A 27,946-nucleotide genomic window follows, 5' to 3' on the forward strand; every position below is an offset into this window, starting at 1 on the left:
AGATTTTAAGAAAAAGTGTTTTTTTTTAATTTCCAATCGATATTTAAGAAAAGTACTCCCTATTAATTGCAGCCTTTTCTTTCTTTCTTACATCGCAGCAATATACACTTTTTCTTATTTAACCACTGATGTTGGATTTTAAACAAACTGATTGTTATTGAAAAAAAAATTGAATATTTCAAAGAATAGCAGTCACATTACTGAACTTTAGGCATCCTAACATTATTTTCAAATCTTGGAGCACAATGATTTATGATTCTTCCCAATGACTAACATAGATTCCAAAGCCATTCAAAACTTTTGGAGAATTTTAATCTTTTGGGCTGTTTTATTCAGGAAGCTTTATTCTAGTTTATTCCTCAGTTTCTGAATTTTATCGAGTAATGATATTGACTTTAGTTTAACTAAAAAGGAACAGGCAAACTTGCTAGAGTAATGAGGAACCGTGTCTAAAACAAGTTCAGGAATGATAAGAACTTGCTAGAGTGGCGAGGAACGGACTGGAATGAAGTTTTTTTTAAGATCTCAAATGTCCGCGTAAACAGGTCTCTCACAGCCAAATACATATTTTTTTTTTTTTTAAGAAGAAAGAGAATACAAAAGCCAAAAGAAAACACGATGGAGAGCTCTGGGGGACTCTCGGAAGCTTATGAATCCCGACCACTATCTTCTAGTCTTAGTCGATTTTATGATGACATAATATTTAGCCCAGGTCTGAGGTAGCAAAAATTTGGGTAAATATTTTGCTGTTACTAGCCTATTATTGACTTAGGCCTACCAATTAAGTGAGTATACCACTTGATATATTTTTGGTAAATGTTTAGTTTCGTTCCAAGTGCTCTAAAGTGCGTATTACTGCATATAGCAAGATTCTGATGATTGCATTTTGTTTCTATGTCATGATTAGAGAAATGCATCCATTTTTAGCTTTCTAAAATCCCCCTCCCACAAGATTAAAAATGCATAAAGTGGACTTGCAACATTACCTATAGGTAACATTACCTATAGAGTGAAGTGTATTAGTCCAGGCAGCAGGGCAAGATCTTTATCCTATATTTATTTGAAAAAAACATGGAGGAGGAGGGTCAACCAGAAATGGATATGCTTCTAGAATTAGCATTTTAAATCGATGTGCTTCTAGAATTAGCATTTCTAAGTGCTCTAAACTGGAATGAAACAAAACATTTACCATATCTTTTTATGGTCTTTCCAAATATAATAATCACTTTTGCTGCAAATGAATTTCACCCTACACTAATATATACCAATTCAGTGTGTATATTTGCACATTAGGGGGGTGGGGTAAAGTTTATTTCTGATGCAAATGAGAGGTAAGTTTAAACTTTGCCCCCATCCCCCCTAATTTAAAAATATGTACCCTAAATTGGTATATATAGAGGTGGGGGTGAAATTAATTTGCAAAAGTGATTATTATATTTGGAAAGAGCATGAAAAAGGCATCAAGTGGTATGTCTACCTTATTAGAAAGTCAATAATATGAACAGAAAAATATTTACCAAAATTTGTTTATATTCCTGTTTCTGACAATGGAATATTAAAGATTTAGGGATCTTCTGAAGGAAATATTGTAACAAGTAAAAATAGTACTAATTGATTTCTTATTTTATGCTCTTTCCAAATATTATGATTGCTTCTGTATGGGTTATTTTCAGAAATGCAACCATGATGTTTGATCATAAAAAGATCTAATGTAGGCTAGGCTACTACTCTTATTTATTAAAATTTTTTCTTTCAGAAGAGCTCCAAGTCTTGAGTAGTACATCTGACAATACACCTCCTCCCCCAGATGCAGGCTTAATTAATAGGCTATATTACTCCTTCATTTTCAATCCCTTGATGCTTATTATCTCTTGGTAAACAGGTTTTTTTTACCTGTCATTAGCATGTACACATCTCAATTACAAAAGATTTAAGATCTGTCAGATAGCAAATATTTTTTTAAACTTGCCATTGAATATTGTAGAAAGAAATGTGATAGTCTAATCAAGGGAAGCATGCTGTGGTTTTAGTTTAGGCTGTGCTGGTACTTTCACTCTACAGGACAACACACAATAAAATTCTGGAAACTACTTTCAAAATATTCTTAAATATTTGCTTATAGCTTTCCTAAATACAGACTTTTATCTTGACCCATCTAAATAGACATATGTACAACACAAACTATGTATATTGTGTTTCTTCCTACTGTCTGCCAGTAAACAAGATCTGATCACCCACTTGTAATAAAATACCACTTGTTAAAAATACCTCATTCTTTCTAATTTTCCCTCTTCCTTCAGCCCTCCAGATGGTTGAATTGGGGAAAACAACTTTATAAAGTCAATTTGTGCAGGTCTCTGACATTCCTAATAATTTTCATTGTCCTAGTACATCCATAAGCACTGAACTCACCAAAGCACTTTACCCCTCCCCCCTAACTCCCCCAAAGAGAATGGATCCAGTCTGGTTACTTCAGTAACATATCTAAGACATTTGCTTATTCTGACCACCAAGTTTCATCCTGATCTCTCTACTCTAAGCATTTTCCAAGATTTTTGGTTTCCCCTCCAACTCCCCCCAATGTCACTAGCTCTGGTCAGGATTTAAAACAAGAGCTCTGAGATATGAGTTCCTTCTAAATATCAAATTTCATTAAGATCCAGTCACCTGTTTGTAAGTTAAAAAATACTTCGATTTTTCTACTTTTCCTGATTAACAACCCCCTAAATCCCCCAAACAGACCAGATTCAGTCTGGTTATGTCAATCATGCATCTAGGACTTGTGCTTATGCTTCCGAACAAGTTTCATTCCAATCTCTCCACTCTGAATGTTTTCTAAGATTTCCTGTTCCTCCTCCAACTCCCCACAATATTACCAGACATGGTCAGGATTTAAAATAAGAGCTCTAAGACACCAATGTCCATCTCAATATCAAATTTCATTAAGGTCCAATCATCCGTTGGTAAGTTAAAAATGCCTCATTTTTTTCAATTTTTCCTCTCCCTCCAGCCCCCCAGATGGTTAAATCAAGGAAACAACTGTTATCAAGTCAATTTGAGTAGGTTCCTGACATGCCTACAAATTTTTATTGTCCTAAGACATCCAGATGTGCCAAACTCACCAAAGCACTGGAAATCCCTCCAAAACCCCATCAAAGAGAGTAGATCCAGTCCAGTAATGTCAATCATGTATCTAGAACTTGTGCTTATTTTTCCCATCAATTTTCATCCTGATCTCTCCACTCTAAGCATTTTCCAAGATTTTTGGTTCCCCCCTCCAACCCTCTATGTCTCTGGATCAGTTTAAATTAAAAATAGAGCATCTGAGACATAAGATCTTTATATATATATATATATCAATTTTCATTAAGACCTGATCACCCATTCATAAGATAAAGATACCTCACTTTTCCTGTTTTCCAAGATTTCTGGTTTCTCCCTCCAACTCCTCCAATGTCACCAGATTTGGTTGGGGTTTAAAATAAGAGCTCTGAAGCACAAGATCCTTCTAAATATCAAATTTTGTTAGGATCTGATCACCCATTTGTAAGTTACAAGTACCTTTTTTAATTTTCTTAATTACCCCCCCCCCCTATCTCGCCCAAAGAGAGCCAATCCAGTCTGGTTATGTCAATCACATATCTAGGACTTGTGATTATTCTTCCCACCAAGTATCATCACAATCTCTCCTCTCTAAGTGTTTTCCAAGATTTCTGGTTTCCTCCTCCAACTCCCCCCCCCCAACATCACCAGATCCAGTCAGGATTTAAAATAAGAAGTCTGAGACATGAGGGCCTTCTAGATATCAAATGTCATTAAGATCAAATTGCCCATTTGTAAGTTAAAAATATCTAATTTTTTCTAATTTTTGTGAATTACCAAATTAGGTCCCCCCCCCCAACTTCCCCAAAGTGAGCAGATCCAGTCCAGTTATGTAAGTCATGTATCTAGGACTTGTGTTTATTCTTCAAGTTTCATCCTGATCTCTCCACTCTAAGTGCTTTTCAAGATTTCTAGTCCCCCCTTAACTCCCTCAGTGACACTCTATCTGGTTGTGATTTAGAATAAGAGATCTGAGTTACAAGGTCCTTCTAAATATCAAATTTAATTAAGATCTGATCACTCCTTTGTAAGTTAAAAATACCTAATTTTTCTAATTTATCAGAATTAACCCCCCCCCCCAAACTCCCCCAAAGAGAGCAGATCTGTTGCAGTTATGTCAATCAAGTATTTAGGACTTGTGCTGATTTTTCCCACCAAGTTTCAGCCCAATCCTTCCACTCTAAGTGTTTTCTAAGATTTTATGTTTCCCCTTCCAACTCCCCTCAATGTCAGCGGATTCGGTTGGGATTTAAAATTAGAGCTCTGAGACACAATATACTTCTGAACATCAAATTTCATTAAGATTGGATCACCTGTTCATAAGTTAAAAATACCTCATTTTATCTAATTATTCTGAATTAACTGTCCCCCCCCCAGATGTTCAAATTGGGGAAATGACTATTTCTAATTTCATCTGGTCTGGTCCTTGATATGCCTGCCAAATTTCATTGTCCTAGCTTATCAGGAAGTGCCCAAACTAGCAAAACTAGGACATACAGACCACCAGACAGACTAACAGAATTTGCAATTGGTATATGTCACTTCGTAAATACCAAGTGCCATAAAAAGGGATTATCTCAATTAAAATATGCCATTGAATTTAGCTTGCATGAGTACCCATGAGCCAATGTCTAAAGCCAAAGTAATAAGAAACATATAATTTTGTACTGTCCCTCAGAATGAATACATCTTCTTTTTTTTTTACCAAGAGTGATTGTATTGATCTAGTTATTCACTTTAAAAAAGCTATAATTTTTTATTGTTGTGAAGCATAAAGCTATCAAAAATGTTGGTTTTGATGTTCAAAGTTAAATTAAAATAAAAAGTTAAATTAAAGCTGTTGATCAAGAGCATCCTTATGGGCAAAACAAGTAAACAGCTATATTATAACCTATGACAAGCAGAAATAGACTCATATCAGAGACAGGCTTTGCAGAAATAATTCTCTCCCCATCTACCGGAAATTCCACAGTTCACCTTTTTTCAAAAATCTGCCCCAAAACTTATTTTTGTGATTTGCAAAGACTTTTAGTACTCTTCTTCAGCCCATCTACTTAACTCTGAATGTTGTTTTGTCATCCCAAACTAAAAGAATCTACACAGGACTAGGGGCTTTAATTTAACATCTTTGATCAGCTTGAAATTGGCATTAATCATTTCTTGGTCAGGTTAACTCCAATGCAGAAGAAAATTGAAACTAATTGTGACTGTATAAGTTTGCAATACCCATAAGTGGTCCCAAAATTCTGTTGTCTCTTATAGCCTTGTAACTTGCATGGCATGTAGACAAGGCCAATACTCTTAAATTAAACCAAAAATATTTTGAAGATTGGTTGTATTGATGTGTGACAGTTAACTTCTATTTTCCAAAAATTGGCCCAGCACTCAGTTTTATGATTGGTGAAGACTTTGTACTCTTGTTCAGCCCATATGCTTAACTCTGAATGTTTATTTTATCATCTCAGACTAAAAGAATCAACACCCAGGACCAGGGGTTTAAATTTCATAACTTTTATCAGCTTTAAAATGACATTAATCATTTCTTGGTCAGGTGGACCCCAATGGAGAAAGAAAATTGAATCTGATTGTGGCTGTATTGGTTTGCAACACCCATAAATGATTCCAAAATTGTGTTGTATCTTATATCCCTGCAGACAATGCCAATGTCTGTAAATTAAAACAAAAATGTTTTGAAGATTGGTTGTATTGATGTGTTTCAGCTGAAACTGGGCCAACAAACCTTGTTTTTTCAGATAGGTATAAACTTTAGAGGGCATGTAGACAGAGACAGGGGAGTCTGTCTACATGCGGAAACAATTATTGTTTGGATACAAGAAACCGAAAGTAGGCCCAAAGTTGTTTTGTCTTCAATCGGCTAGCAACTTACTGGGCCAAAGCCTTAGACACAAAAAAAATTGAAAAAAGAAATGGGTAGTTTTTATTTGTGGTACTTCAATATTGGCCAAACACTGTGTATCTCCAACTGGCATGAAACTTTCAGGTTAAGTAGAGTGGACCAATGCAACATTATTGAAAAAAATAAATCTTGGAAGAAAATTGGAGTTATATCTATTATTTGAAAAAAATTGATTTTATTATGATGATCTGCTTTGAAACTCCAAGCCATATAGGCACCAGTTAGGCTCTAAAACAAACTCAAGACAAAAAACAGAATCGAATTTCATGACGAAAGATCCTTTTAGTAAAATGGCAGATTATAATATGCAAGGATGTGTACCCAGTGAGGGTTAGAATGGCTCCAGCCCTTTAGAGGACCCAGAGTTACTCAGGTTTTAAGTTCAAGTTCGTTTGTTTACAAAAAAGTCAAATCAGGTAGGTATCCAAACAAATGACAGGGGGAACTTATCTGCCTTTTGACTGGGGAAAATATACATGTATTAAAAATTGATTCTATTATTCATAATTCAATAATTTAACCAACAATAAATTGGTAATCTAATTGTCATCTGATCACAAAACTAACATATTCAATTTATGTGAATAAGTATCATATCCCCATCTACCTAAAATTCTACACTGTAACTGGAGTTAAATACTTATTTGCACAAAACTACTACTGATTGAAATTTTAGACTAAATATTCAAATTTATCAAAAAATTTTAATTGCATTCCAACATTTAAATTCTTTAGCATAGAAACGGCAAAAATCTTCACTGATATTTTTTACAATAGCAAAAAATGAAGTTATATTAGTTAAAGACAAAACGATATCAGTTGAAAAAAGCTTTTCTATCAAAGAATTTTTCCAAAGAAACAGAAAGAGCTATATTAAACCCTAAAAAGAAGAGAATTTATTATTGATGAATAAATTAAACCCAAAAGAAACAAATTGAAATGAATGATCACATCAAGTATAAAGATAACTAACCCTATTATAAATAAGTAAATGAAACCAAAAACGAACTCACTTTAAGTGAATAATCAAGTCAGTCTTAAAATGAACAGTAATTACCATACACATTCGTAAGGCTACCACCCTCTAAACCTTTTAAAGGCCAGAGCATCATTTGTACTTTATTAGAAGTCAATTTTAAAAGGATGTGATTTATCTATAGTTTTTGATTGTGCAGAAGAGAGCGAGAATGAGTAGGACGAGCCGTATTGGTACCAGCTGGCCTAGTGGCCTTAAATTGCTGGGGACAGGTAGCTCAGGTACTCGCACTTCCCATAATCAATAACAGTGTATTATTGTACATAATTTTACGTATTCATTGTTTGCTGGCTGGAGGAGAATAGTGCGTCCAGGGGCTAGTTTTTCTGAAGAAGAAGTCAAAGAGGTGAAAGGACTTGTTGTTAGTCCATATACCTCCCTACAATTTTTGGAACTAGAACTTTATAAAGATAAAATTTTATTTTAAACAGTTTATCTTTCCTTATTGTAACATCTTGAAAATCATAGATTGATCACAGTTTCAGGAATTAATATAATCATAGGTTAAACAATCAGTCCACTTTGTCATTTCTTTAGAGTAATTTCGATTATTATTATTATTATTTTTGTAGTTGATATATATAACAAAATACATGTTATTTTCAGTAAAATGCAAATATAGCTCATTTACAGGTTTCGTGGGGTGGGGGAGAGTATTGTCATCTGTTACCTTTAAAAGGTAATGAATACAATACTAGTCACGCAAACTCCAAACCAGTGATGCTGATCTCCACTTCAAGGTCCTTCAACCGGGAAGTGCTATGGGGAGCTGGGGGCAAGCCCTCCTCTGTTCCTCCAGGTACCCATTTAGAGCTGGGTCGAATCTGGCTGAGCTTACAGTCACGCCACTGACCATTACAAACCAAAAAAAACTGGCCATACTGGGAATCGAATCCTCGCCTTTTGGACAGAGGATTCCAAATCACTGATAGTAATTTCTGTTCATTTCAAGTTGGTGTTACTATATTACCTTTTCATTTCTGCTCGTATAAGTTTTAATATGGCTCATTACTTTTGTTTGAAAAACTTAATTTTTGGAATATGTTTTATTATTATTATTATTATTATTGTTAATTCTGAAAAAGGAGCACTAGATCTCCAAACTTGCCAACTTCAAAATAAAATCTTCTCTATATCTTGAAGCTGTAAAAAAAAAAAAAAAAAAAAAAAGTATACATACAAGATAAAATGGTCTTTGCACAGCTAGTTTTGTAGTGTAGTGCAACCTCCAATAATTTTTTTTTTTTTTTTTTTTTTTTTTTTTTTTTACTTTGAGACATCACATATTTGTTGGTGTCTTAGCCCATGCAAGCACAAAAAGTATGTTCTCTAATGTACATTTGGTTTGATCTTTAAGTGTCAAGCGACAATAACCATCTAGCTAATTTGCACATAGACTTCTAACTACCCACTGATTTACACTGAACGGGTAAATAGTTGTCAATTGGATGCTACAATCCAAACCAAAGACGAAGAGGTTGCTTCCAGGTCTTTGAAGATAACTTGCTATCTTAAATTTGAGCCTGCTGCAATAAAGATTAATATGAAGGGGAAAAAAAGGGAAACACCAGACTAAATATTGAAATTTCCTTCACTAGACCTACAAGACTCAAAAGACAGTATAATTCTATTTAAACTAGAATGCACATACAGTTGTTACATATGAAACCTGTTACAGTTATAAAAAAAAGAAAAAATGGTTTTGAATTCTTGTTCAATTACAGAGGGAAAGCTGCTTCTTCTGACATCCAATCTTACTGCTAGATTTTGGACAGGATCATTATGGCTTTTTGAAAATGCAGAAAGTGTGTCACCAGAAATGGCATTATGTAACATGTGCCTGCCATCTGCAAGTGGATGTATGTCAGTTATCCCAGAAAAGTCCCAGGTCAGAAATAAAATTGTCTTATTTGTGTTGCGTGAGCAACACTTTGGTTTTGTTGTTTTTTTTTCTAGCACTGATTTCAGCTTATTCCTAGAAAGTGGCAAGGTTCTAATCTCTGCGGTTTTTACAGAAAGTATGAACTTTAGGCTGGATTGATGAATATTACTTTGCATTTTGGAAAGCTTCATAGAACTCTTGCCTGGGGTTAAAACTATGGTTTTTGCTTGTTCTTGAGCCAGAGCCTATAGTGTGTGAAGTGACTTGGAGTTTTATGGCCTATGTCAGAGAGAACTATCTGAAGTTATGCAGTCGAGCTTCCATTTCATCAAACCATGTTTCTGCTTTCGAGTGGAAAGCTCTGTTCTAGCAGGCAAGTAGGCAGGAACCAATTTCAAATTGAAGATGGACTAAAATCTATAAGTGTTAAATATATGTGGCCGTTACCCAGCCCCACAGCCAATATGTCTACTTTGAGTGATAAATAAGAATTTTTACAGAAACAAAAGAGTGGGGGACCGAAAATACTGTGCCATCTATTATTTCTACCCATTTCTCTTTGTGATTTCAGCTGAGTTTATCATTCGATTTTTTGCACTTGGGATCACGTTGGAGAAATGGTAACAGATATGCCTCTTAAACTTAAAAGTTCCCTCATTGCTAAAGAAATTAGAGTTTATCCTTTGCTCCTTTCTAAGTGATGACGTTAGAAACTTGGCTTATGGCAAAAAAGTCAACTTTTGATCTAAGACAGATATATTTTTTTCTGACGGCAGTCGATAGCTCTTGATGAGCTGATCAAAGCATATGTCATCCATATTTTGGTAGAAAATTCCTTCATGAGATATACCAGTTTGAAAGTTTATAGGGGTTGACAGCTTCAGTAGTAAGGTACACACTGAAACCAAAAATAGACCAATACCAATTGTGAGACATATAGGGGAGTTTTAAGCATCAGTCGGATGTTAGCTCATAATGATCTTCAGCAACGAAAGGTTCGTAACTTTTGCTAGTTGCAATGAGGGGTTTGTAACTTTTGTGTGTTGATGTACCTAGCATTTATTTTAAGATCCTTACAGATTAAAAACTTCAGCATTTAATCAAAACAAGGAGACAAAACCAAATTGTTGCTCTCGCAAAGCTTTACTCGGCGAAGCCGAACAAAAGTTGCCGCAGCACCTCACGTTGCCCATGCAATGTAGATCTAGTTATTTCTGATGAAGATTTTTTTTAATTATACATAATCTAAATTGTAATTAAAATCGTGAATTTCAACAGTCCAGATTGCAGTTCATAATCCATTGTTTACACATTGAGGTAATAAAAGGAAATGATATCTTATAAAATCTTAATAAAAACGATCAGGGTCAAATATATTGTATTGTTTTCTTCAATAAAATGAGAAAGACAGTCTTGGCTTTTTGGAGTTGAAGGTGTGGTAACACCGTATGCATTTGTGGTCGTTCCTGTTTGTTTTAGGTCTGAGCTCATTGTCCATTTCAACTTCTGTTTGTTTTAGCCTTTATTTCTTCATTTTAATCATTATCTTTGTTTTAGTGTAATATCTCATAAAAGGTAACGTGATATACCAGATGCTAGCTGGTAAATGATAGTTTTGGTTTTTTATGGCACTTGGTATTTACCAAGTGACATATAGCGATCGCAATTTCTATCCGTCTGTCTGTCTGTCTGTCGGTCCTGATTTTGCTAGTTTGGGAACTTCCAGATAAGCTAGGACGATGAAAGCTGGCAGGCATATCAGGGACCAGACCAGATTAAATTAGAAATAGTCGCTTCCACAATTCGACTATCCGGGAGAGGGAGCGAGCAAACGAGATAATTGAGAAGAATTTTATTTGCCCATAAAACAAATGGTTGTTCCTCTTAAGTGTGGCTTGCTGGTCTAGGGGTATGATTCTCGTTTAAAGTGCGAGAGTTCTTAGGTTCGAATCCCAGACCAACACAATTTTTACATAAAAAAGATCTGAAACTAGATACGTGATCAATATAGCGATCGCTGAAAGTTGGCATGCGTATCATTGACCAAACCAGATTAAATTAGGAATAGTCGCTTCCTTGACAAGACCATCTGGGGGGAGTGGAAGGACGGTTAATTTGGAAAATTAGAAATAATGAAGTATTTTTAACTTACGAACAGGTTATCGAATCTCAGTGATATTTGATATTTAGAAAGACCTCGTGTCTCAGAGCTCTTATTTTAAATCTCTACCGGATCCGGTGACATTGGGGGTAGTCGGAGGGGAAACCGAAAATCTTGGAAAACGGTTAGAGTGGAGAGATTGGGATGAAACTTGGTGGGACAAACGTTACAATACTGAACAAGAAGAGACTACAGGAACACTGTATTTGCAGGTTTATCTGTGTAATAATTACCAATAAACAAAGAACAGCAAAATCGATAACTCTAGTACCGACTCTAATTTTAGGTTCCAACCTCGTCACAAGTGCCATATGAGCTCTTGGCTCTTCTGTCCTCGTCAAAAGTGCCATATGAGCTGTTTTAGTTGTCGTGGGTTTTTTTGTGATGTCATAAAGAAGTCTTGAATTGTCGGTTGTAATTTCTTTTTCGTTGAGAAAGGCTCCCGTACGTGGGGCTGAAATATTCGGAGTATTTTTTATTTATTTTTTTTAGTTAAAGTGTAGTTTTTATATTTTATTTTGTTCACTGCTTTGTTGAAATTAAACCCTTTTTTTCTTTGCTCAATTTTTCGTACATGGAAAAGTAGTGTGGTCTTAGAAATTATTTAAATACAAGTATACCATCCCATTCCTTGAAATACTGTATGTTTGGCATGCTTATTGTCAATCTGAGTCTTCACCAATGGAACTGATGTATTTGAAGTTTCAAAGTTTTGAAAGGTTAATTAAAAAAAAATAAGACGTTTTTCTAAGAAAACTAAAGAGCAAAATTATAACTTAGCACGATCAGATGTACAGTCCTCTATTAATTCAGTCTTAAAATGAACATGAATTGCTATCAATGTATAAATGAAGCTCAAAACAAACAGAAATTAAATCAATATTCATTTCACACATACAGATAAATGATATTTATATAGATTAATAAATGAGCCCTGAAACAAACACAAATTAAAATGAATTATCCAGTCAAACTTAAAACGAACAGAAATTACCCTAAACGAAGTAGGACTACCGTCCCCTAAACCTTCTGAAGACCATGGCTTCATTTGTGCTTTACTGAAAACAAAATGTATTTCAACATTTCAACATTTCCTTTTTTATAATTATTACTTCGAACAATTAAAACTTGCTGAGATTATAAGGAATAAATATTATTATATATTAAACAATCGGTCTACTTTCATTAGTAGTTTCTTGTTATCTTTATTTATTTTTTTTTTTTTTTTTTTTTTTTTTGCTTTCATTAACACAACCACACTGTTCAAAAGACATATTGTTTTTAATAAAAGTTAAATGACACTTCAGCCATTTAAAGCGTTTTGGAGGGAGGGAAGTAGCACCACTCTTATTTGTAAACCTTGATAAGCCTTATGATATTATTCCTTTGTTGCGTCGCCGTTGATGTTATGACAAATCAAAAACACGCTGCTTGAAATACAAATCGCTTTCAATAAACGTAAATGACGTTCTTGCCTTTAGCAAGTTTAGGAACGGTAACCTACTCTTATTTGTGGTAATCTTTATTCGTTTTAAGTTAGACTGGGTTATTCATTTTAATTTCTTCTTGCCAAATTGACTTTCAAGTTTTGTGTATGGGATAAAATTATCCTAGAGGATCTGCACAGCCCCATGTCTAAACAGCAATGAATTATTAGTGTCTGTATGGCTTTTGATTTCCCATTTCGCATCTGCTGTTTCTAAGCTCATTCATCAGCAATACCCACCCTTTAGCCTTTTTTAAGCTTTCTTCATTTTGAAAGTTCTCTATAGGGTTAAGTCCTACACATAGCTCAAGGGACGTTATTTACAAAATTTACTTTGCAGAATATAATTTGCCATGCATACGCTAATGTGATAATTAGTCAGGCTAGTCTTTGTCTCTTGATTGAAGGGGTCTTGAGGCTTATAACTTGAGTCGAATTGACTATGATCACTACACCATATAGTAAGCACCGGCTTAAATGTATACATATTCTTGTCTGGCGCTAAGTCCTAGTTTTTTTTTCACCACCACTGTTTTGGCTTTGGATAAGGGAAGCTGTGGCTTTCCATGCTTTCTCTGCAGAGTGAGCTTTTCAGCTCAGCTGATGATCTCAATCACACCGCAGATATTACCTCTATTTTTTTATTTTTTTTTTATGTAAAAAAACCATATATGTCTGTGTAATGGGAATTTTCCATTTTCTCTTATTTGTGAATACATAATACCTCATTCTTTCCAGGAGTAAATCGTAGTATAGATTATGTAACCATACTTAAATTTTATCAAGCATATGCTATTCCTGTCCAATCAAGGTTTTCAAATGCTAGAACTCTTAGAAGAGATACTATATTGCAAGCATAAGCTTGAGCGTACCTGGAATGCTATTCTAGTAGGCTTCAAAGACTTTTCATTGACGAGGTTCCAAACACATGGATAATTTATTCTTTCTTGAGTGCAACCATTTAGAATAGTCTGAATATTTCACCCTTTAATTCTAGGGCTACTTTCCGGCTCTTGGGCATGTAGAAATATCTGTTCTGTATAGATTCGTCAATCATCCCCTCTTCCAAGGATGTTTCAATTGATTCAAAAGAAGCTTTGTCAAACGTACCTTCAATGTCTATGAACATGCCTAACGCGTGCTCCTAAGTTCTAAGAGAAGCTTTATGCGCTCCACCAGTTTGTATTCTGCTGTTTCTATGGAGCATTCGTTTTAAAAACTTAACAAATAAGAATTTTAGAAATCTAGTTCTTGGCCCCTAGACTACTAGTCCGGGTCTAATTTGCTAATTGACCCATCGCGTTCAGACTTAAAGAATGTTGGTATGATCGCCTTGTAGGGTTCTGGATTTGAATATTTGTTTTTCCCGCCCTATATATAGAAATACCTCTTGCTTTTAGCCATGTTTTGGTAATATGGGCTATAGTGAGACTTTTCTTAGCAATCCCAATATAACGGGCTGGTAAGCTTTCCCTCCCTTTTTAAAGCATGATGTGATTTGCTATGTGAGCATCACGGGACCTCTTAGTGAAGGCTCTCCCGGTGGTAGGAGCCTCTCGAACCCTCCCTTAGCCTCTATTCTGGTTTGCCAGCCAACGTGTGTTGATAGTATACAAAATTATGCGCTAAATTATAGGACGTAATCTATTTTCTCTAGAAGAAGTTTGCGCATCTGTGCTGTTTGGGGGCGGCGGGCATGGACACTGCTTAGTTTTACACATACTATTCCTTTTCCTTCAACCTCTATCGACAATGATGAACCTCCTTCGTCTCTTTACGTAATGTTATTTACCTTCATTCTGTCCAATCACGACAACGTGTTTCGCGAAATGCATTGTCTTGTGGCCAGACGCTGCATAGGATGGAGCTGGATAGTGATTGGAAATAGCAGTAGTATGCCCCTACTTGTGGATATGGCCTACTTCTCTCAGGGGAACAATATGACCACTGCCCCCTTTGCGAAATTTGCTTTAGAACTTCAGACCAGTCATAAGAGGAGCAGAATTCCCCTTTTTTCTTAGAGATATTAGTATTTCAAACTAGCGACGGCGTAAAGGGGAGACGCGCGGGTCTTCTATTTTAAGTGATTTTTCTTTTAAATGCAAAAAGTCCAGAATTCCTTTGCGAGTCATTTATGAAAAACTTATCAAAATCTCGCGACGGAAGTAGAAAACAACCGTTCAAAGCATTTTTTTTTTTTTTTTGTTCTATTTTAATTCTCTTTTTTCTGTTTTAGGTCATTGTAGGATTAGATGACGGGTCTGTTTCTGTAATAAAAATAAATAAGACTGATGGCTGGAACTTTAGCTGTTTTGCTTCGGCGATTGAGCATGACGCAGGTATATCTGCCTTGGACATCACGTCCCAAAACGAGAAAATAGTCAGCAGTGCTGATGATGGAATGTAAGTCTTTCAGTTTATTTTTTTTTTTTAGTGTATTTTTATGAATTATAGCAATTCAAAAACCTTAAAAAAGAAAACCAAAAGTTCGAAGCTTAGTACATATCGTTATTAGAAATCGGACTAGGTTCTATAATCAAATGTCTTTGAAAAATTTCAGTATGACAAGACAGCAAATTGTCTCACATTATCTGCGGTTAGCAGACAAGCGACAATGAGAATCCATATATAGAAGCCTGTTGCGTGCTGAGTGCCGGGGCCCGGTGGCGAAGCCGCCTATATATTATTTTATACATACATATAACATATTTATGTTATATGTATATATATACAAATATATATATATATATATATATATATATATATATATATATATATATATATATATATTTATATATATATATATATATATATATATATATATATATATATATATATATATATATATATATATATATATATATATATATATATATATGTAAATATATATGCTAAATATATGTATATACATATAATAATGCTTTTCTAAATACTGTTCATGCGATTCAGAGCACCTCTTGCAACGTTTTGCCCACCCCTCGTAGGTTTCATGGAAGGTCTCAGCGAGGACGTCTCGTAGAAAGATGGTCTAAGTGTCTTTTGTCCTTCCCAGCGTTCCATGATTTTTTCCTTTGAGTGACCTTTTTATTCTTGGGAGTAAAAAGGAGTCTGGAGCTTTTCACCGTTTTAGCACGTCACAGTGATATCTGATGTTTGCAGTACGTCTTTGCGGTATAGATTCGTGATATACTAAATTTCAATTACCAAAAAAAGACGATGAGCATAACCTTTGCCGTGATTTGCTCATTTCTTTTGTCAAGGAAATTCATTAGTATGCTGCTCTGATGTTTGGGTTCAGGATCATATTCGAAAACCAGTTTTTCTTCACCTGTGATGAATCTGTCAAAGAAGTTGTAATTGGTTTCATAACTTTCAATCAGGTCCTAACACAGTGCGACACGCTAGGCCATTATTCTGTCTGTTAACACTTTGGGGATTATTTTCGTGCATACATCTCGATTGTATAAATCCCTGTTTAAAAATCGGTGAACCTCTTTTTCCAGCATATTGGAGCCCAAAGGTGACTGAGCAGCGTGACTTACTTTCGCTGAAAACCCTTATCATTATTTCTCCCGGGAATCGTGATGCGTAAGCGCTCTTGGGCGTTTGAAAAACATCATTACCAAAACTTTTGGGAAAAAAAAGAATAAAGGAAAATATAGATTTGTATGTTAAATATATATGACCCAAATGGAGCTAATATAGAGAATTTTTAACATTGCAAAAACAGTCACTCTTGACAAAGAATTTTTTTCTGATCAGTTTAGTTTTTATTTAGTATTAGATCAACGGAGCATGCAGTAGATACTTTACATCTTGTTTTATTAGAGGTTACTGATTATGTCCATTTTCAGCAAATATTCTCTTTGACCTTAAAAAAGTTTTTTACACAGTGATAATGCATCCGATTTCTGATTTTGGTAAATCAGAAAATAATGGAATGCGTGGGAAATGCTCTTGATTTAATTAAATAAAAAAAGACTAGTTATTTTCAATAATAGAAAGGAGTAACATTACAACTTAAAACGAACAGAAATTATTCTATATATGAGGGGGCTGCCCCTTCATCAACTCTTGATTTTTACACTGAAATATCATAGTTCTTTAGAAATACTTCTCATTCAATTTCAACTGCCCTTGTGTTTGAATGGTATTTCTCACAGAATTACCACAAACAGTTTGTGGTAACGAACTGTAGTAAGGAGCGACCCGGCTCAATAGTAACCGAAACTATAAAAAACAGAATTTTGATACCAATAGTTACATCAAAAGAATCGCATTTTAATGCTGATTTTAAATGTATAAGTTTCATCAATTTAGTCTTACCCATCAAAAGTTACGAGCCTGAGAAAATTTGCTTTATTTTAGAAACTAGGGGGAAACACCCACTAAAAGTCATAGAATCTTAACGAAAATCACACCAACAGATTCGGCGTATCAGAAAACCCTACTGTAGAAGTTTCAAGCTGCTATCTACAAAACTGTGGAATTCTATATTTTTTGCCAGAAGACAGATCACGGATGCGTGTTTATTTGTTTTTGTTTTTTTTTTTTTTCTCGGGGGTGATCGTATCGACCCAGTGGTCCTAGAATGTCGCGAGAGGGCTCATTCTAACAGAAATCGAAAGTTCTAGTGCCCTTTTTAAGTGACCAAAAATCGGAGGTCACCTTGGCCCCCTTCCTACGCTCATTTTTTCCCAAAGTCACCGCATCAAAATTTTGAGATAGCCATTTTGTTGAGTGTAGTCGAAAACTTATTTCTTTGGGGACGCCTTAATTCCCCAAAGTCCCCGAAAGAGGCGCTGCAAGTTACAAACTTTGACCATTGTTTACATATAGTAAAGGTTATTATGAAGTTTACAGACGTTCTCACGAGGGCTTTTTTGTATTGGGGGGGGGGGGGTGTTGGCTCGGGGGAGGGGGTTACGTGGGATAATTTTCCCTTGGAGGAATTTATAATAAGGGAAGAGAATTTCCATGAAGGGGCGCAGGATTTTCAGCATTTAAAAAAAAAACAATGAGAAAATAAATATTGTTTTTTCAACTGGAAGTAATGAGCTGCATTAAAACTTAAAACGACCATAAAATATTATGTATATAAGGGGATTCGTCTCCTCCACAATACCTTGCTCTTTACGCTAAAGCATTTTTTGTAATTTCAACTATTTATTCTATGGCCTCTGTGATTCAGGGGTCATTCTTAAGGATTTGAGACAAAATTCAAGCTTTAATGTAAAGAGCGAGGTATTGGCGAGGGTGCAAAACCCCTCACATACGTAATAAAATTACACAAATATAGAAGTTCGTTACGTAAGCTAATTCGTAAGGTATGTATGTTTATTACCAACAAAAATGTTCGTAAAAAAAAATCTTGTTGCACTTTTAAGTAACTAAAAATTGGAGGGCAACTAGGCCTCCTTAGCCACCACGTTTGATTGGACGATTTTTGTCAAAATCGTCCAATCAAAACTATGAGAAAGCCATTTAGCAAAAAAAAATTAATATTCAAATTTTGTTTTAATTATTCATGTGCGGTGAGCCAAAATCAAAACATGCATCGATTCAAAAACGTTCAGAAATTAAATAACAAAATATCAAGTTTTTTTTAACTGCAAGTAAGGAGCGACACGAAAACTTAAAACAAACAGAAATTATTCCGTATATGAAAGGGGTTATCCCCTCCTCAACGTCTCGCTCTTTACGTTAAAGTTTTTTTTTACTGTTTTAAAAAGTAGAGATGTGAGAAAGAGTCAAACTTTAGTGTAAAGAGCGAGGCGTTGAGGAGGGGACAACATCTTTCATATACGGAATAATTTCTGTTCGTTTTAAGTTTTAATGTCGCTCTTTACCTGCAGTTAAAAAAAAACTTGTTTTTTTTTATTTAGTAGCGTAAAGAACGAGTTACAACGGTTATACCGTTACCGCGTTTAGTTTGATAATTTACCGCAATCGGATTACTTTTTTTATACTTGTTTTAAATTCAACATGTGTTGTTTTGTCTCAAATTTTAAACATGGAGACGACAAACGCATCTATGGCCAGTGTAATGAAAAAGAGAAAGAATCAAACAAATATTTTCTCGTATGCAACAAGGCGCCATCAGCGTTGAAAAAAAAAGAAGAGAGGAAGAAAAGAAAGCTAAACTGTAAAACTAATAGACTACAAATAAAAATAAATATAAAACTAAAACAACTCAACTAGTACATGTATTTCTTTGTTTTTTCGTAGTTCAGCTTTGGACCTTTTATTCCTCTAATTTTGCACACAGAAACGGTTTATTCCCGGCTTATTCTCCTTTGCGAAAATGCAGTCCCTCCATTCCCTGATTCACACAAGAACAAACCTTTTTGTGCAGTTTTTTTTTCTAGATTTAGTTTTATTTACGTTCATTTATTCTTTGCCTAGTCAGTTCGTAAATTGGTGCCCCTGAACTATACAAGAGAAAACAATTGACTTTACTTAAAATCCAATCCAAGAGAATAATATTTTTAGTTGAATTTCAAACAATTCGTGGTAAGGAACGGTAAATAAGGAGCAATTCGTCCCAATAGTGATCGAAACTCTAAAAAAACGATTTCTATAAAAAAAAAAAATCGTACATAAAAAGATTTGGCTTTTTATGCTGATTCCAAATATATAAAATTCATTCAGTTTAATGTTACCCATCAAAAACTACAAGCCTGATAAAAATTGTGAATTTTCGAAAAAGCGGGAACACCCCAAAACAGTTAAGCGATCCTAATGAAAATTACATGTCAGATTCAGCATATCAGAAAACTCTACCGTAGAAGTTTCAAGCTCCTATATACACAAAATGTGAAATTTTATAGGATGGTATTCACTTACCCCTGTCGAACTTTCAACCTTCATTTTGACAGTTTTTCTCGTTCCTGGGCCTCTAATTTCAGTAAGTCATGACCTATCTAGATTGTTTTTTCACACCGAAAAATTTTAGTAATCAAATGTTCAGAAAAAAAACATAATGTAGTCTTCAGGAAAATATATATATATATATATATATATATATATATATATATATATATATATATATATATATATATATATATATATATATATATATATATATATATATATATATATATATATATATATATATATATATATATATATATATATATATATATATATATATATATATATATATATATATATATATATATATATATATATATATATATATATATATATATATATATATATACCTATGCAATTATTGTTCGTTTAAAGATACAAAATATATAGCCAGTGCCACTGTGAGGGGAGAGGCGTGGTAAAAGCTAAGGGCTCGGGCTAAGACCAGGCAGAAGTTTCTTTTTACGCTAAACAGATCTGTAACGATTTAAAGATTTGAAATTGCCTGTGAGTAGGAAAAATAATACACCCTTGGATCTGTTCTAGAAAATTTACTAATACTAGAAATTAAATTTTAACAATTGACACGGAAATTGTTCAGACCAGGTATGTAAATTATGGTTGTATTTTGGATCCATTTCTTAACCAGTTATATATTTTTTTTTTCGCAGAATTCGCCCATTGTTTGTTTTTATTTAAGTTTTTTTCCCATAAAATATTGCTCCTCCACCCTCGTAAAGCTTGTACGCAAGGGATCATTGGCCGCTCCCTAAATCTAAGAAATGCTAGAACGTCTATGGTTTGCAATTTTCTCAAATAATTAATCTCTTTTTTCTTTCTTTCGTCTTGCGCAACCTAATTTCAAATATGAGCCCTCTAAGATAAATCCCTATAGACGTGTCATTCGCAATTAACAGCTATAAAATACGTGTCTAATGGCATCAGCATTGACAGAATGGAAAAACATTTATTTAAATGGACAAACATTAACACATTTATTGAAGTATTATCTGGGCTTGTTTCTTTGAAACGCGGGGACTAGCATATTATGACTAAAAATTGTGATTGTTCTTTTTAGTTTTATAACTATTCTAGAAAGCAAATAGAAAGGGAAAAATGTTAACTGGTTTTCAAGGCAAACGAACGCTCCTCAGTTTTTCCAACTGTATTTAGAGTACCTCACCACGATTCATTTGTAGAGTAGCAAGGTTGCCAGAACAAAATTTGAAGCTGGAAGTAAAATTATACCCAAAAGTCAATTACTCAGGATTCGATATTGAAGTACTATCTGAGCTTATTTTTCAAAACGTGGGGATTTGTGCATTATGACAAAAGTTGTGATTGTCGTTTTTAATTTATAACTGTTCTAGAAAGTAAATGGAAAAAGAAAATGTTAATTCGTTTTTAATTCAAACGAAGGCTCCTACATTTTTGCAACTGTATTTGGAAAATTAAAAACTTGAAGTAAAGTTTTACCAAACAGTCAAATCCTCAGGATACCATAGTTCAGGTAGAAAGAGATTTTCATTTTAGTTACAATGTTCGCCTGTTTTGTAAAGATAAAAATAATAATTTGATGCGGTGTTTTAGCTGATGTTTTGCGCTTCCTAAGTTAAGGGAAAAATATTTTGGAAAACTGAGTTGCTACTTCCAGGTGTCTTAAACAGCTCTTCACCACGATTCATTTGTAGAGTAGCAAGGTTTGCAGAACGTGGTTCTAATCAAAGAAAATCTTGTTTTTCCAGTTTATTCTACTTTTGGCCAAAATTGATGATATTTATTGTTTGATTTCATGTGTTGTTTCTGCATACCCTCGTCTTGTCTTGCAGTATATACCATAGAATCTTATCTGAAATTTGTTCTAAGCCTTAGCAGTATTTGATAAATATTGCAGTTCAAAGATATGCACAACCTGTACCGTTTACGGTGAAACCGTCCTTATTTCAACACGTGAAAGCGTCAATAGCCAGATACTAATAAAATTATAGTACAAGATGTTTGTTAATTAACATTTGCGTATCTTCAATCGTAAGAATCCATATTAATTCATTTGACTTTAAAAGCGTGTGGTTTTCCGATTCGAATGCTTGATTCATATTCTGATCATGCGTTGTATAATTTATCTGACGTGCATGCCGAGAAAGGTGATTATGAAACTAAATGACGACTTTTTCTTAGAATCCCAGAATTAAAGCGATTTTCCACGATTTCTTGTAATAAACTCCATTGTATTTATGTTTACTGGATAAAGGTCGATGAGAAGTTATGCTCCTTATTTTTTCTTAGATTTTTGTTTAAATATTTTCAATTAGTTTCATTTGTGTATGTAATTATTTCAGGATCAAAGTTTGGGATACAAATAGTTTGATATCAACAACAACATTTCGCAATACTCATAGTGACAGTATATCTGACATTTGTTGTAGTCCTGAAGATCCGAACGTGTTTGTTTCTTGTTCAGTAAATGGAGAAATTACCTGGTGGGACTTACGACTACCTAAACCGGCCAAAGGTATTTTTCGATCATTCTTACTTCATTTTTTTTTTCATAAATCACGACGCGAATTAAAACAGCTTAACTCAAAATTTATTCTATTTTAACAACTAAACACCTTCTATTGGATTGTAAAAACCGACTATTGCCAAAGTGAAGATTCTTTGTACCATTATTTGCTAATTAGTACAAACCCCTACATCAATTAAGGTCACAATAAATAAGCTGATATTGTTAAAATTCTGGATGCTTCTTAAAGGATGTTTTGTTTGCTCTTTTTATTAGTTTTATATTTTTGTTTGCAGAAAAAGGCAGGATAATCTTTAAAGTAGCAAGTAAAAAATATATTGTCCCCTGGACCCATATTCAGTCAGTTCACACCTGAAAACTGCGATTCTCTTAGATTTCTCTCTTGGTTATTTCAAAATTATGAAGTTTTTAGGGCATCCTCAAATCTGCCTCGGTGTTTGCTGTGGCATCCTCAAATTGTACGTAATGATCAATGTGGTATAAAACGTGTTCCGCCAAAGCTGAAACAAAAGTTTCTGGAGACTTACTAAATTTTAAAGCTCTATCTATTGAGTGTTTTATGCTCAATAAATCGTTCAACAAACTGTTGTTGGGTTTGGCCCAGAGGCGCCATTTGGACCAAATCTTGGGGTGGGCATAAACTCCATCTTGCCCCCCCCCCCCCCCCCCCCCCCCCCCTCCAACTCACTTCGTGTCTCGTAATCATCTAGGAAATGGGCATTTGACAGAACTCGAGAATTTTATTATGTATCTTACCTACTTTCAAAGTTTACGATAATTAATAGCAAATAGCATAATTACCCCAAGGGTCGTCAAGCAATTACGCTCTTTGGTTAATAGGCATGCAGTAATTTCAAATCAATTGGACAGAATGGATTATGTTGGATATAATGGATTATTATGGCTGGCAAAGGGCTCTTTGTGGTGGAAGCTTGGGCCCCCCTGGAAAATCTGCGGTGGGAATTTGCCCACCCAACGACCCCCCCCCCCAAATGGCCCCTCTGGTTTGGCCAATGTAAAACCTTCAACAAGAAAATAGCGACGAAGACCACACTGCCTTTCCATAACAAACAAATACAACGTAGAAACAATAGGGAAAGTTTTTTCAAGACAATGGAAATTATTTATGTAGATATTTCGGCCCTATGTCCAAGGGCCGTCTTCAGCACAATACAATACTATATATATATATAAAAGAACTTACATCAAATTGTGAGAATTAAAACTGAATATAAAAACACTTATTAAAACAATTTTTCACTTTAATTCAAATCACCCCCCACAAGTTAAAAGAGCAGTTGTAATTTCCCTCATTGATCGTGCCCTAAATATTTGCTCCCATTCATATATAAATGCAGAAATAAATTTTATCAGAGATATTCTTTTTGGTAATGGATACCCCATTCCTTTTGTAAATAAAATAATTAGCCGTAGAATAAAAAGACATTCTTGTAAAATCGAAGAAGATACTTCACAATGTGAGGCTATTGATAAGCCCTCAAATATTGTCCATCTTCCGTATATCCCAAAGATTACAACAAAATTAAAAAATATTTGCACAAAAAATAATCTGTACGTAGTTTTTACTAATAATTTTAAAATCATCAATTTCTTAAATTCGGGTAAAGATAAGACCCCAGTTACTCGCCAAAGAGGGGTCTATCAAATACCCTGTGATTGCGGAAAATACTATGTCGGCAGGACCCATCAGAATCTAGACAAAAGGTTACATCAGCATAAAAATGACATAGACAAGGCCTTAATTTCAAATGGTTCCAACAATTCCTTTGATTCTGCTCTAGGTTGGCATATTTTTAATAATCCGTCCCACATGATACTTTTTGAAAACTCTTCACTCATTAGTAATGATTTGGGAATAAAACAGGTGGTTCGAGAATCAATTGAAATTAATCTCAAAATCAATAAAAATATTTCTTTGAACAGGGACTTGGGGGAATACTCACTAAATTCTTTATACTCAAATTTAATTAAAAATGATCTAACAAAATATTTTACTAAACCAATTTATAATAGTACTGAACCAACTACGAAAAGGCCTTTGAGACAGGCTGCTAAACAAGCAAGATTAGCTTTAAGAAATTGCATCTAATCATTTTATTCTCTTTAGTTTGAATGAGTTTATATTTCTTCATTTCATTCTTTTCGCCAGTCCTGGTTGAACTTCGCTGAAGTAAGGATGCTAGGGCTATATTTTTAAAAAAAAATTGTTTTAATAAGTGTTTTTATATTCAGTTTTAATTCTCACAATTTGATGTAAGTTCTTTTATATATATATATAGTATTGTATTGTGCTGAAGACGGCCCTTGGACATAGGGCCGAAATATCTACATAAATAATTTCCATTGTCTTGAAAAAACTTTCCCTATTGTTTCTACGTTGTATTTGTTTTTCTTCAACAAGAACAAGGAATACTACATGTACAGCAACCCAAATTGCCACGAGTCAAGTCCTTCCCAGAATTTAGAAAACTACTTCTTAATGGTCTAATTGACTCAAAGCATGTATCTGTGTTATGTTTGCGTAAAACTCGCTTAATCTTTTCACCTAGACCGGATACAGTTAAAGTATGCAGGTAAAAAAAAATACAGGATACAGGATTCTATCCGGTATTTCCGATAGAAATACCGGATACATAAGGTAAAGAAATATAACTTTTGTCAAATTCGATTCGGAAGACTGAAACTGCAGCTATTGTATTATTGTGTTTAATGGGTCTATTTTAATTATTCCGTTTATGAATTTAATCGGATAACCACTACAAAATGAAATGTCTCTTAATGCAATTGTTCTGTAACACGATATTCCTGGTAACAAATTCTAAAATCCCTATAGACTAATGAAATCACAACTCCTCTTTTGATTGAAATCGGGTGGTACAAGTGAAAATTTTTGAATGTCGCTATGTGTAGGTTTTCTATAATTTGAGAAAAGCAAAAGGTTACTAAAAGGCTTTTAATAAAAAAAACAAAACAAAAAAGAAATAGTAGCCCATCATTTTCTTCAAACTCAAATGTAAATTTAACGTTTTTATCAAAGCTATTTAAATATTCAAGAAAAATTTATAGGGGCTCGAATCCGTGCTTCCAAATACAAACTATGTCATTCATGAATCTACCCCAAAAACAAGGCAAACATCTAAAACTCAGTATATTGGACGTTTCAACAAATTCCATGAAAAGGTTTGCCAACAGAGGACTAAGAGGAAGTTGGCTGAAGTACTCTGTTGGCAAACCTCTGTTTTCTTTTTTCTTTTAAATGGGAGAAGCTTTTGTATGTAGAGGGCTTGTATATTTTGCTGAGCATAGTAAGATTAGCAAGCATAGCTACTAGTGGTTGTTTAACGCTATCCTCTTACATTTTAGATATACCTTACGAAAATGAATGTAGTTCTTCAAGTTGTCTTACTTTCACCAACAGCGGGAATATCGCCTTTGGAACAGAAAGTGGTCATGTTTTAGTAAAGGACATTAAGAACCTTGACGCACCATCAAATATATTAAGATCTCATAATAGACGTATTCATCGCATAAAATCATTTCAGTAAGTGAAATTCAGTGTATATTTTGTCAGTTTTCCAACTGTTTTATGTTTTTATATTTTTCTTGTCTTTAATTTTGTAGGATAACAAATTGTAAAGAATATCCATCTTTTTTTCTGTTTTTATTGGAATCATGAAAACCTTTTTTTCCTTGAACTAAATCCAAAGGGTACTAATTTTCTAATGCTAGGAATTGGTGAAGGGAGCTTCGGTTTACTTCGGTTTTGAACATCTTAATCTTTTACCTCATTTGAAACATTTTGTTCTCCTTAATGTTCTTAAATTGTGTGTAGTTTTTTCTACTCTACTTTATATATTGTCTTTGTAACTTCTATCTTTAGCTGTAGATCTTTAGCTGAAGTATTGTTACTCCGGACTGTTGGCAATTATGTCACTGGTTAAATTGAATCAAATGTTTTTTCATGACCCGGATTTTAACCTTGCATACTTGATTTTAATTTTTTATCCTTTGCACACCATACCATTGTTTTGCCAGGTTTTTAGATACAATGATTCATGAATATTCTTACATTTAAAGCAAATATCAACTAGTTAGACCGAACAATTGAAGAAACTTTTCTACTTCTTTGACTGTTCTGTCACCGCGGTCATAACATCTTGGGGGGCATCTTGAAGTAACATGACGTCGTATACATAATGGAAGTCAAGTATCATCCTTCCTTTCTCTTGTAGTCCTATATGACTAACCTAGTCCACTGCTAATCAGGCCGCGATATCCGTCAGAATAATTCAAGTTTAACGAAAAAGGAGTAAGTCTTGTTTTGCACAAGACATATCCTATATGCCTTAAATATGTGATGTATGGTTCTTCCATCTTTTCTTAAAACGTTCTGTTTTTCTTTTTGCCACTTTTATAAAAGAGTCATGAGTTTTGGATGAAATCAACTCATTCAAAACTTAGCGAGCATTGGAGGCAAAACGTATTCCTATGTAATTTGGACACTGGAAATTGTGATCTTTCAAGCACTACTACTACTAACAACTCCTTGCAGTGCCAAGCTTTGAAAGGCAATTTATAATACATAATTTGGCTAGGAAGAGGTTTTTTCGCCCAAAAAAGCCCACCAGAACAGACCAAACCAAGAAGAATTATCCATTAATTAGAACCCAGTGCAAATGCTGTATCGTTTACTAGTCTATAATTTCCTCGATGGGCACCACTCCTCAATTTCACCCTGTAGCACTGTTGGCAGTCACGGTTTGGCTAGGAAAAATCGTGAAAGGTCCACCCTGACGCCACTATGAGGACTCGCAAGCAGGATTTCTCTTTCAGGTATACGGACGGAGAAAGAAGCTGTTGACGGAACGGCTACCCCCCAACCATCTCTCAGTACTGGAACAGCTCAAATCTTTTATACCAGCTTGTCCTCGTTTGGGTATTCGTGATAATATTAGTAAGTAAAGAGAAATTTTGACAAAGGAGTTTCAATAGCACCCATAAATAAAAGAATATGCTTTTCATGTGCCTAAGCTCAAGTCTTAAAGAGTTAACTCATATATCGTTTTTAAATGTGTTTTTTTTTTCATATATATATATATATATATGTATATATATATATATATATATATATATATATATATATATATATATATATATATATATATATATATATATATATATATATATATATATATATATATACATATATATATTTAAGATACAATTCATTTCCTTTAAACAATAGATTTTCCAGATCAAAAGTTTCGAAAGTTGATCTGTAAAATACTTGCAATTCCCAACTGGCTATCTCTATTGCCATCTAAAATAAAAACACTGTTGAAACTTTATTGAGCATGGGGTTTTGAGGTGGCCCCCTCCAAATACAAGATGATTTTTTCTTTCATTTTTCTCAGGGTTTTTAGTCCTAATGCTGCTCATTACTTTTGTTTGAAAAGTAAAACTGTTTTGTTTTGTTTGTGTATTTATATAAATACACCTGATTTATATAAATCAGTGTTATCTTAAAATCTTGTAGAACTACTTCTTGATCAAAACCTTGCGCCATTTAATTTTAGTAGCTGAGATTTGAATCCACTGCTGCCGAATTTTTCACCACCCGTGTGTTAAAAATGGAAAATCTTGTCTATGAAGTGTATTCCTTACGTTCGGTAGAGTCTTCACCAAATGCCTTATCCTAGGTTAATATTTACTGTCAGTGGTTCATAGCCTTTCAATTATACCTTTTAGTAGTCTATCTGCACACACGCACCGGGAATAGAACCTTTAACTGTTAAAAATGACCCCCTCCCCTAAAGAAAACCTGATAATTTAGCCCTAAAATTCTTAATTCGTCCTTCCTTTTTAGGAATTATTTGGCTGTTGGTGCAGATGATTCGAAGCTTGTCATCTTGGAGGCTGGTTCTTCTGGTGACTACACTATCAG

At 34.2% G+C, this 27,946-nt stretch overlaps 1 protein-coding gene across 1 annotated transcript; it reads left to right on the forward strand.

Moving 5' to 3' along the window:
- Positions 1–595: 595 nt before the first annotated feature.
- Positions 596–27,946, forward strand: LOC136041342 (methylosome protein WDR77-like; the record flags this gene model as incomplete). Its single annotated transcript, XM_065725972.1, is given in 6 exon segments — positions 596–712; positions 8,780–8,943; positions 14,821–14,987; positions 21,797–21,969; positions 25,366–25,543; positions 27,869–27,946. Coding segments are annotated over 6 exon segments (854 nt in total), but the record flags the coding sequence as incomplete, so codon positions are not given.

The sequence above is a fragment of the Artemia franciscana genome, unplaced genomic scaffold, assembly GCF_032884065.1.
Source record: "Artemia franciscana unplaced genomic scaffold, ASM3288406v1 PGA_scaffold_166, whole genome shotgun sequence".
Lineage (NCBI taxonomy): Eukaryota > Metazoa > Arthropoda > Branchiopoda > Anostraca > Artemiidae > Artemia > Artemia franciscana.